Genomic DNA, 11,450 nt, shown 5'->3' on the forward strand with positions numbered 1-11,450 from the left:
CGCCCCGCGAGCCGCCGCCCCGCACCCCGCCCCGCCGGAGCCCCTCGCCGGAGGTAGCCACCGCGCCCCGCCGCCGGTTTTTTTATAAAGACCGTTCGGTTTTTTAGAAACCCTAGATCCGTTTTTTTGGATCCGCCGGGTTTTTTCAGTCCTTCTAGTTAGCGGACGTTCGTCTGAACGTTCGTTTTAACGAACGGTTCCCGCCCGTTAGAAACAACTAATGAACGCTCGTTCATTAGTCTGTTCGTGAGTTTTATTTTATCGGATTTATTCCGTGATTTTTCTGATCGTGATTTCTGACCCGATCTTAGTTTCTATTTATCTTTTCGCTCGTTTAACGAAATTAGGTGATTCAAGCGCCTGGAGTTTCGTCTCGAAACCCTCTTTCCGTTTAACCAACTCAAACAAGTTTTTGCTACTGTAAAATTTGACCTAGTTTCAGATTAGTAAATGAAGCTTCTTTCTTTCGCCGTTTGAGTTTCGTTGCTCCGTTTGTTTTGATTCTTTTTGCGAACCAGAGTTCTTAATTTGAACTTTCTGGTCAACCTCTCTTATTTGAGTTTTGCTTGTGCATCGTTGCTTGTTACTTATGTATGTTATTGTTTGCTTGCGATAGAATTACTGGAGTGCGAAGCGTGTTACTACGAGTCTCTAGGATTCGCGGATCGTCAGCAAGGCAAGTAACACTTTGATCATATCCCATTATTACCCAGTTTTTATGCATTAGTTCCAATCCTCAAACATTGCATGATTAGGATGTCATTAACTTGTGGGTTGGGAAGTGGTTGCTGAGGTAGAACATATTGCCCTGTTATATTCAAACCCTTGGGAGTTACTTCTACGTATTGCTTATATTGCTATGCTATGCTCGTAGACGTGGTTTGGGTTTGAGTGAAATTCATGTCAGATGTGAGATTGGTAATTAATGGTTCAACTTAAGGTGGCAACTTAATCAAACAACTGGGTGGATTGAGGCACCTGGGGAGCCCAGTGTTGTCTGTTTTTTTGGAATCCCGGGGTACCCATGTGATCTTCCTATGGACCGCCACCCAGGCTCAAAGGGAACTGAGATGATTCATGCTAGAAACTTCCGTGTGCAGCCACAAACTATTATGGGCTCTAGCATAGTTGAGTAAGTTACGTGAAGCTCTTGAAGAGGTAGATCAGCAGGTAGTGGGTTTTGTAGGTTTGGTATGGTCTACCCAGAGTAGAGAGTTAACGTTTCTGAAAGACTGTGTCTCGGTCATCCGTTTCTCAAACACCATGTAGTACGAGAAATCCAACGGAGGCGATCGAGTCTTGTGGGGAAAAGTGCGCTAACCTCTCCAGAGTGTACAATCTAATCATGGTTAGCCGTGTCCCCGGTTACGGACAATTCTTGAGTATCTAGTACTTGGGTTATCACATGTATCTCACCATGCTTAATTAATACTGTTGGGATGTTAATTCACTTTAATTGGGATTGAGTTGGGGATACCTTCTCAATGATGTTTCAACCACCATGACAGTAAATTAAAATCTATTCCATTGTTGTAGGGAAAAATTGGCTTTTCACAAAACTACAACCATACAACTTTCCACCAGCCATATATGCATGTAGTGATAGCATTATTCTGTTTCTGCTCTACTTTGTTATATTGCCAGCATATTCCATATGCTGACCCGTTTTCGGGCTGCAACGTATTATCTTGCAGACTTTTCAGACGATGTGTAAGGTTCGTTAGGTCGTTGCCGTGCAGCTCAGCTATGCCGTTGGAGTTGATAGATTCACCTTATCTTCCAAGCCTTCCGCCGTTATCGCATTAGATGGCCTTAAGCCATATTATTGTAATAAGTTCTCTTTGGAGACATTCGATGTAATAGTGTGTGATTGCTACTCTGTTATAAATCCTTCAAGTACTGTGTGTGTCAGCATTACCGATCCAGGGATGACACTGAAGCACAGAGACTTGACCATCTGAGGTCGGGTCGTTACAGATAGATATGGTTTTTTCTGCAAAAAATATGTAACATAGTGTTTTCTGCAAATCTAGCCTTCAAAATGGTGGTTTCATGCAATTTACTCCACACACGAGCCAGGCATGCACGCAGCAGCAGGCAAACGCACGCATGTGGAGCACACACAAACACGCATGCAGAGCACGCGGTGAGCCGATGAACCCGGATGTCAGTTCCCTCGGGTGGCGACCTAGGCGACTCGCTGGAGAGCGGAGGTCGCCGTGCTCTTTCCGGCAGCGGCTGGGTAGGTGTGGTGGACTGTGGAGTGGAGTGGAGACAGGGAAAGAGGAAGGGGGAGAGATAACTAGTGTCAGTGTCCTGGTGCGTGGGGCGCCTCCGTCTGTCGGCCAAGTCGTCACCGTTCACGTACACGCCATGCGTCTACAGCCGGACCCTCTGTTTCCTCGATACACTATGTTTGTAGGCATCAGATTAGTAGTTTGATAAAAATAAAAAAAATCTAGTTAGACCCATTCCATAATACACCGGGTTTGCCTCTCGATGGGAAGCCTCGCAGCGGGCCTGCCTCCGGGCCCGGGTAGCCTGCTAGGGACCCGCGTGTCTTGATTTTAGCTCAAGCTCGTCTTTTGAATTATTTGGCTAGCCTTGAGATTTCGGTGGCCCATACGATGGTCAATCTTGGCAAGAAACACTAACCATCCAGATTCAATATAAAAGCCTATCTCAAACCTCCCCCTCCCCCGAAACCCTCGCCTCCACCAACCATGCCTCCGCCGCCGCCGCCACCGATACAATCGCTACCGGACGAACTACTCGAGGAGATCTTCTTTCACCTCCCGCCGAACGAGCCCGCGTGCCTCGTGCGTGCCTCCGTCGCCAACAAGCGATGGCTCAGTATTCGCTCCTGCCAAGCCTTTCGTGGTTGCTATCGTAAGTTCCATGGATCTCCTCCCATGTTGGGGTTCATTTATTTTTGTCCCCTCGACTTTCTCCCGAGGAAAGCCCTCTCCCCGCGCTTCATCTCCACCATGGAATTTGGTGTAGACATTCCCGACAACCGTGGGGGTAACTATAAATACCCTGCGTGGGACTGCTGCCATGGTCGCGTTCTCCTTCGGGATAATTGGGCGCCAACGCACCTTGTTGTTTGGGACCCCATGACGGGTCACCAAAGAAAGCTAAAAGTTCCCACGTTGATGGGCTACGTCGGGATAATTTGTGCAGCGAGTGGTTGTGACCATCACGCGTGTCATGCAGGGCCCTTCCAAGTGGTATTCTTGGGCCTTGACATGACAGATGATGACAATTGTGTTGCACACGCATGTGTGTCCGCGCCGGTGACAAGTGACTGGAGCAAGTCATGCTCTGATGTTGAGTGGAGCGATATGTGCTCTAGTCTACAACTTGCACCTAATGCATCCATCGACTCAATGCCTCCATCCTTGTTGAAAACGCACTTCACTTCATGCTTACACACGATGCTGATGATGGTGTAGAAATTCTCAAATATGACTTGACCTCTAATTGCTTATCACTGATTGATGCCCCATTGTCCAGGGCTATCATTAGCGGTTCCACTATCCTCATGGCGTTGGAGGATGGTAGTTTGGGTTTTGCGCATGTGGACAAGGTAACCCTCAACATATGGTCAAGAAAATTGGATGCTAATGGAATTGCGTCATGGACTATGCATTGAGTCGTCGAACTCATGAACCTTATCCCTATTCAAAATCCAACCAAAAGGTTTAAACTGATTGGATCTGTGGAGGGCAGTGATATCATTTTCATAACTGCGGACCTTGGCATCTATGAGGTTAATATCTGGACACTACAATGGAAGAAGCTATGGAAGAGAGAGAATTTCCGTTATTTGGTTCCATACATGAGTTTCTGCAATCCACCAGTTACATCTATATGTCATTTCTTTCTGGATTTGGAACAATTTTTATATAAATACGTATACATTAGTTAATGTATAATTAGATTAATGATGATCACATAGAAAGTTATATATTTCATATGTGCGCGAACAAACTTTCAGTAATATATGTCATTTGTGCTCGATCAAACTTCAAGTAATATGGATCCTCGAATGTTACACCTAATTATGCTTACGTCTACTTAATTGGAAATTTTATCGTAGCATCCCTTTTTGGAATCACACTAACACAATTATATTTACAGAATGGCTGAGACCTTGTGATGTGGCGCATTGACAATGTTTGATCAAAAAGTCTTAAAGGAAGGGGCCACTCTCGTCAACAAGAAAGATAATCAACTCAGAGGCACCAAAGGTCTTTTGATGAATCCTGTCACTAATTAGCACCTGGTGTGGTGCAATGGTTCTTGTTTTCTCGCACTATTGTTCTTTTGCTAGTAAGCTTGACAATTCCTAGTGTTGTTGGCATGTGCTAGCGGGCGAATGAATTATGTTGTAATGAATCTCAATTTTCTCGCAACGTCAACTTTGTGCTTTGTGGTTTAATTGCCTTCAAATTTTATTTGTAGCTAGTATCTTAGTCTTTCCATTTGAACTCTACAACTTGCACCCCTAGTTTTGATCTAGTCTCTAAATTGGTCTCCGAAAAGATGTGGCATTGATGAGAAAATGGTGATGGCATGTACATGGCTAGTGGTTTCTATGGCCCAAGACATGATATGATGATGGTTTTGCATGATGGCTCGTTGACATGTCTTAGTAAATCTTTTGGATATAAGTAAATGTTTTTGCGGTGTTATTTGTTTATCAAGCAATGTTACTGAATAGTATAACATATGAAGTAAAATCTTGAGCCGGAAACTGAAGGTGGATGGGATATGAGTTGCATGCCCGCATGAAGATCTCATAGAACTTTTTCTTTCTTTAGTTCCTCCACCAATCTCTTTGGTGTTTGTTCGGTAATTGTGCCAATGCAGACACAAGTAATAGGAGACTGTGACGTCCATGAAGTGAGATGGACATGTGCATATGCTTGGTCACACAGTGGCGGAGCTAGCAGCAGGTCATGCCTAAGGCTATGCTATGTTGAGTGATGATTTTCTATGATTTTATATTTTCTATGAAGGAATTATAAGGAAAGTTGTTGCTAGGCCTCGGGCTATAGCAATAACTGCCCAGGCTTGTCTCCGGCACAGTGGTCACATATTTAAGGCTATAGTGATCACTGCAGTTGTTTTGGTTTTTATCATATTCTAGATTGATTTTGTTAAGACATTTTACTCAAAATCACGAACACATATTTTTCTCTCTATGTTTTTTGTACCTATATATGGAAGAGGTGGGGCTCCTTGATTTTTTTCCAATTTTCAAATTTCTGAATTATTTGACAATTTAATCTCTAATCACTGCTCAAGTGTGGAACACTCATTCCAAATCGTCTAACCTCTCGGCAGGTCGCCCATCTCTCTCACTACTCCAGCCTGAGCACGCTTAACTTTCGAGTTATATTTCCCCTAGTTTCCAAGTCTGCATTTGTTGTTTTCCTGACAATAGTAAGCTGTTAATTCTATTAATCCTTAGGAGTTTAGCTTGAGCATTAAGTCACACGTTTCATCGTTTGAGTTTGAAAATATTATTGTAAAAAAATTATTATTATTAACACTAATATTTCTTGAGTAAGTAGTTTGACCATAGTTTGACCAAAATTGAAAAATAATTGAAATTTGAGCATAATTTTTTTTTCTTTCAGAATTTAGGATTCTAAAAATTTGCAAAACAGCCTACGGTGGTCGAATTCGGAACCGGCTTTTCGTGTTGAATATTTTGATATATTATACATTTTTTTCGACATCGTATGCAAAAGTTATGGTCGTTTTATTTTTTCATAACACTTTTTTCAAAATATGTCGAAAATTATGTTTTAAAATTTCCCGAACTAGTAGATTAGTAACATAACTACATCTCGAAGGATTTTAATTTTTGGAATTTTTATCATTTTTTTGTTTTTTTTCAAAACTGAAAAGGAGATACGGAAGAGGAAGGTAGAGTTTGCAAATTACAAAACCTTTTTAGTCCGGGTTAAAGCCACCAACTGAAACTAAAGGCCTTTAGTCCCGGTTAGTGGCTTCAACCCGGACTATAGGCCCCATTCGGTCTGCAGGAATTTTTATAGGTCAGATTTTCTTCAGAAAAATAACCTGTGATGCGTTCGATTCGAAGGAATGTCCTCACTCGTCCCGCAGCAAAGTTTACCCAGCCTGTACTTTTCACGGGAAAGAAAAAATCTACTGCGACCCAATGTTGGGGTGGAGGCCCGATGCAAGCTGTCAGTTGGCCGTATTAAAAAATACTTGCATGTGACTGTTTGGCGAGCGGCCAGGCAAGCTGCATGTTCCGATGAATAAAAAATTATTTTCATACAGTTGAAGACAAGTGCATGCGTTGACTTTTATTCTCTAGTTCCTTTGCTTTCCTAGTTCACACCGAACGCGGCAAAATTTTGCATCCCTCTATTTCACGTTCCAAGGCTTACACAAGTGACGCAAATTACATTTCTGTAAAGTTTTCAATTCATTTGCTTTCTATCCCTCCGCTCCGAATGGAGTCTAAAGGTCTTACTGAAATTTAGTCTATTTTGGGACAGCCCAATAATTATTTCAAAAATTCCTAATAAATTCTAGAGGCCCACGCAGCCCATTCGTGCAAGGCAAAAGGTGAAACTAAACTTTAGTCTCATATTGTTAGTTTGGTGGGAGTTGGACCTCCTTATGAGGAAGGATATTTTTCCACATGTATGAGCATGAAAATAAGAGAGACATTCACGCGCGCTCCTCCTCCGCCGTCTGCCACGCCACGGGTTGCGGGAATGAGCAAGCCGATGACGAAGTTGAAAAGATTTTGCTATAGTGGAGACTGAATGCGAACGACGCATCCCTTCGGCTGCTAGCTGTTCACTTCACCTCCCCCGCTCCATGCGACTACTAACTTCTTCATCACGGATGTTTCGGACTCTGACGACTTCTTCCCCGACGTCGACAACCTCATCAATGACATGGCTGGCAGACTCCGACGACTTCTTCCCCGACGTCGACAACCTCATCAATGACATGGCTGGCAAGGATGTCGACCCCAAATCCAGTGCTTCTGTTGTTGCTGATGTCCCGTACGTGTTCTTGCTCTTTCTGTTAGAAGTCTCGCCACAGTTCTTTGCCCTAGTGTCGGCCCTACATAAGTTAGGTTCTACTACATATATGCAACTTGATCTAGTGTCTGTTCTAGATGTGTTCAGTTCAAGTTCATATATGAAGATGCTATTTACCTTCTCTCTGTCAGATTGCATGACTTACTTTATCTCTGCTATATTAGTCATGCTTTATCTAATATTTCTGTTAGTAAAGTTATTTGGTAAATTGCTCATATTTCCAACAGGTCTAACTTATAGTCCGGTTTTGTGTTACAAACCGAGACTAAAGGGGCTCATGGGGCTCCGGCCTGCCACCACCCCTTTAGTCCTGGTTTGTGACACAAACGGGACTATAGGTCACAAATGAACTGGGACTAACGTGTAGCCTTGAACTGGGAATAATGGTATCATTAATTTGGTCCGTAATTGAGCCGGGACTAATGAGGTGAACATTAGGTCGTTTTTCTACTAGTGATTGTTCATCGTTCATGGCCAAAATAAATCTTATTAATGCACATTCCTGGTTGAGTATGTTGAAGAACCAGTTGCCACACCAGGTAATTAAGAATGTACTACTGATGTATAGCTACACTATGGTCCTTCGTGTATTGAGGCACTTTTACCACTAGACTCTAATCTTGTCATTAGGCTGGCCATAGTGGGGGTAACATAGGTAGTACTCCCTCCGGTCCTTTTTACTCTACATATTAGGTTTGTCTGAAGTCAATCTCATCCAACTTTGACCAAGTTCATATAAAAAATTATAGACATTCACATAACAACACCAATATCATTAGATTCATCTTGGAATATATTTTCATATTATATTTATTAGATATTATAGATGCTAATAATTTCTAATATAAATTTGGTCAAAGTTAGCAAAGTTTGACTTTTGGCAAATTCAATGTGCAGAATAAAAAGTACCGGAGGGAGTATCATGCATTTGGGACTCGCAAACATACTTATGTAACAGACAATTAAAGAAGAGAGATGGTTATAGTAACATAGGTAGATACCGTAATATAATAAATATGTGTTGACAATAAATACAGGAAAGATGTGGCCGGACATGATCCAGATGACGTCCCCTGGCACGACGCACCCTTGTCCTGCACCGACCACGCACCGTCCCTCAGCAGCCAGCAGTCCCGCCCGAAGGGCGCAAGGCGGGCGGCGAGTGCGGCCGCGGTGGGTCTGCCAGCGCTGCTCCTCTCAGCGAGGCCGGCGACGAGGCCGGCGACGAGGGCGGCGCCGAAGGCCCCGTTCCCGCCTCCCGTGGTGAGTCCAACCACCATGGCGACCATCGCGGCAGCCTCCACCGCCAGCGGCAGGAGCTTCAAGAACATGCTTTGTTTCTTGGGCTCCAGCTCGTTGGCTCCCCAGACACGGAGGCGGACGGCGGGGTCAGGCCCCACGGCCAGGTCGCGAGCGTGACGAACAACTCCCCCATCGGGAGCTTCAGCCCCTTCAGGTCGAAGGCGTGGTCCTCGTCGTCGTCTTCACCTGCTCCTCGCCCTTGCGAGGCCACACCGGGGCCGGGATGGCTCGGCGTCGCCGTCGTGCAGGCAGGGGCGGGCCCAGGAATTCAAGACTATGTATTCAAATTTTGTATTTTTTTGAAAGTCTATGGCCTTCCTTTCAGTCGTATAATCAATTACAGAAGCATATTGTACTAGTTCTAAACTATATAAAAGATACCACATAATATATTATATTCACAAAAATTGATCATAACTTGGTATTGTTCACCATATGGAAGTAAAAAACATTGTTCAACATATCATCGCAAAATCTAATATATATATAGGATCGATAAAAACTTACAAATCACAGGATAACTTTGCGATCCTTGATGCTTTGAAAATGTGTGATAATGTCCTCATCCTTAACTTGCAAGAAGAAATCCCTTTCAATGAATGTGACCAAGCAACCATTCAAGTATTTTTGCCCCATCTTGCTTCTTAGCTTGTTTTTTATATAGTTCATTGATGAAAAGACCCTCTCAACACCGGCTGTTGCAACAGGAAGGACTAGCACCAATTTGAGAAGTTTGTAAACAATATCATACCGAAGAGCCCTCCCTGTTTTAACAAGTATCATAGACAACTCTGCTAGACTTCTCAAGTTTGTGAAGTTTTCATCATTCCTCACATCAGTAATATAGAGATTCAATTGAAAAGGAAGTTGGTGCATTTCTTCAAAGTCAAAATCATGAGGATAGAACCCAGCAAGCTTAACCAAGTCATCAATATTAAAAGAAGAAAATGACTTGGCTGGACTGAATGATGCCATGCATCTAAGTAGCTCCGTATTTACCTCATCAAACCTGTTATTAAGCTCTTGAAGTTGCCTATCAATGACACCCAACAACATATCAGCATGGAACCGGTGGTAATTCATGGCATTTTTATAGAACGCTCTTGCTCTTTGTATAGGCTTGTACTTCCCATCCATGTCAACACATCTGACATTGTGCTTCACATAAAAAGAAGTGACATTCTCAAGGAAGTCTTTCCATCCATCATCTTCTCTTAGAACTTGCAGTTGTACCTTTGTGAACTCGAGAAGATCAACTGCATTCACAATATCTTGATCCCTCTTTTGCAAAGCGTTACTTAAGTCACTTGTGTACCCAAATATTTCATTCATCAAGTGCAACATGAAAACAAACTCAAATGATTTAAATACTTCCAACATAGTTTGAGCTCCTAAAGCCTCTGCTGAATTACTTTCTTTCCCAAGCCTAAAGAGAACTTTCCTGATTGAAGGATACAAAGACATAACATGCATTACCGTTTTGTAGTGAGATCCCCATCGTGTGTCACCGGGCCTTGCTAGGCCCATCTCTTGACTCAAACCTTGGCCAGCTTCAATTTCACCTAGTTTCAATGCTTCAATCATATACTCAGCTTGAGCTACGCGAAGCATGCGGATCTTTTTACATGACATCCCAAGAACATTCAACAAATATGCAAGGTGCCCAAAGAACCATTTGCAATCAATATTCTCCTTAGCAACAGCTACAAGGGTTAGTTGAAGCTGATGGGCGAAGCAATGAACATAATAAGCAGAAGGAGAATCTTCCATGATTAGTTTCTTCAAACCATTAACATGACCCTTCATGTTACTCGCACCGTCATACCCTTGCCCACGTACCTTGGATATCGGCAGTTGATACTTCATAAGCAAGGTCTGAATTGCTTCTTTAAGAGTCAATGATGTAGTATCCTCAACTTGAGCAAGACCAAGAAACCTTTCAACCGGCTCCCCTATTTTATTGACAAATCGCAAGCAAAGAGCTAACTGTTCTTGTTGGTATGCATCACTAGATTCATCAGCAAGAATTGCGAAACACTCATCACCAAGTTCCTCTATGACAAATTTTGTTGTTTCATGAGCACAAGAACTAATAAGCTGTTTTTGAATCTTGTGATCTATCATCTGACAATTTTGTGGAGCATTTCCTAAAACAACCTTATTAACTTCTTCAAAGTTGCCTGCCAGCCATTGCAAAAGTTCTCGGAAATTTCCTTTATTTTTAGAATCCTTTCCCTCATCATGACCACTAAAAGCCAACCCCTGATGCAAAATAAATTTTATGCACTCAAGTGACCATTTTAATCGAGCTAGATACTCAGCCTTGTACTGTGTGGTCCGTGAGGAAATGGCCTCACGGATTGATGCTTTAGGTTTGATGAACAAATTATATTTCTCTTCGGCTTCACAATGAGCACTATTCACCTCACCGGCATGCTTACGAAATCTCGCTTTCATATTCCAATTTCTGAACCCTCCATTAACAAAACTATCTCCATCAGCAAATTTAGTACTATCTTTGAACAAATAGCAAAAAAAGCAATATGCAGCATCTTTATCCACACTATACTCAAGCCACTTATACTCATCAAACCAAGCCGGTTGGAAGTGACGCTTACCTCCGCAGTCATGTTACGGAAAATCTTTCTTCCGCACCTTTGGTTTACATCGTCCCAATGCAATGTAGGCCCTTCTAACTGAATCTCGTTCATTAACATCATAGCTTGAGATAGGAGTCCTCAACCCAGGATCAGGCTCGATGTTATAAATGTCATCATCACTATCCTCATCACTAGAATCAGATTCATCTAGGGCCATAGATTCATCATCATCTTCTGCTATGGGGGCCTCTGTGTGAGGAGCTCTCTCAGGTTCAGGTGGTATTGTGTGTGTCTCACTACCACTTTGCCCTTCAAAAATTACCAATTGCATCTGACTTTCATTGGAAGATGGGGTAGCACTCGTTGGTTCAGGTTGTTTTCTTTTTGCAGCAACTCTTTTCATGAAAGCTCTCAAATCAGTAGTGCCAGTATTCTTACTCTTCATGTT

The 11,450-nt window shown here is 42.8% G+C and overlaps 1 protein-coding gene across 1 annotated transcript; it reads right to left on the bottom strand.

The window, feature by feature from the left end:
- Positions 1-11,015: 11,015 nt before the first annotated feature.
- On the bottom strand, positions 11,016-11,450 carry LOC119287376. The gene has a single exon (XM_037566914.1). The coding sequence runs from the start codon at positions 11,445-11,447 to the stop codon at positions 11,034-11,036; it is 414 nt and encodes a 137-aa protein (XP_037422811.1). The 5' UTR covers positions 11,448-11,450; the 3' UTR covers positions 11,016-11,033.

The sequence above is a fragment of the Triticum dicoccoides genome, chromosome 4A, assembly GCF_002162155.2.
Source record: "Triticum dicoccoides isolate Atlit2015 ecotype Zavitan chromosome 4A, WEW_v2.0, whole genome shotgun sequence".
Lineage (NCBI taxonomy): Eukaryota > Viridiplantae > Streptophyta > Magnoliopsida > Poales > Poaceae > Triticum > Triticum dicoccoides.

Bases quoted from the DNA above. Each gene is read 5' to 3' on its own strand.
- LOC119287376 (XM_037566914.1), bottom strand. From the start codon at position 11,447: ATGAAGAGTAAGAATACTGGCACTACTGATTTGAGAGCTTTCATGAAA.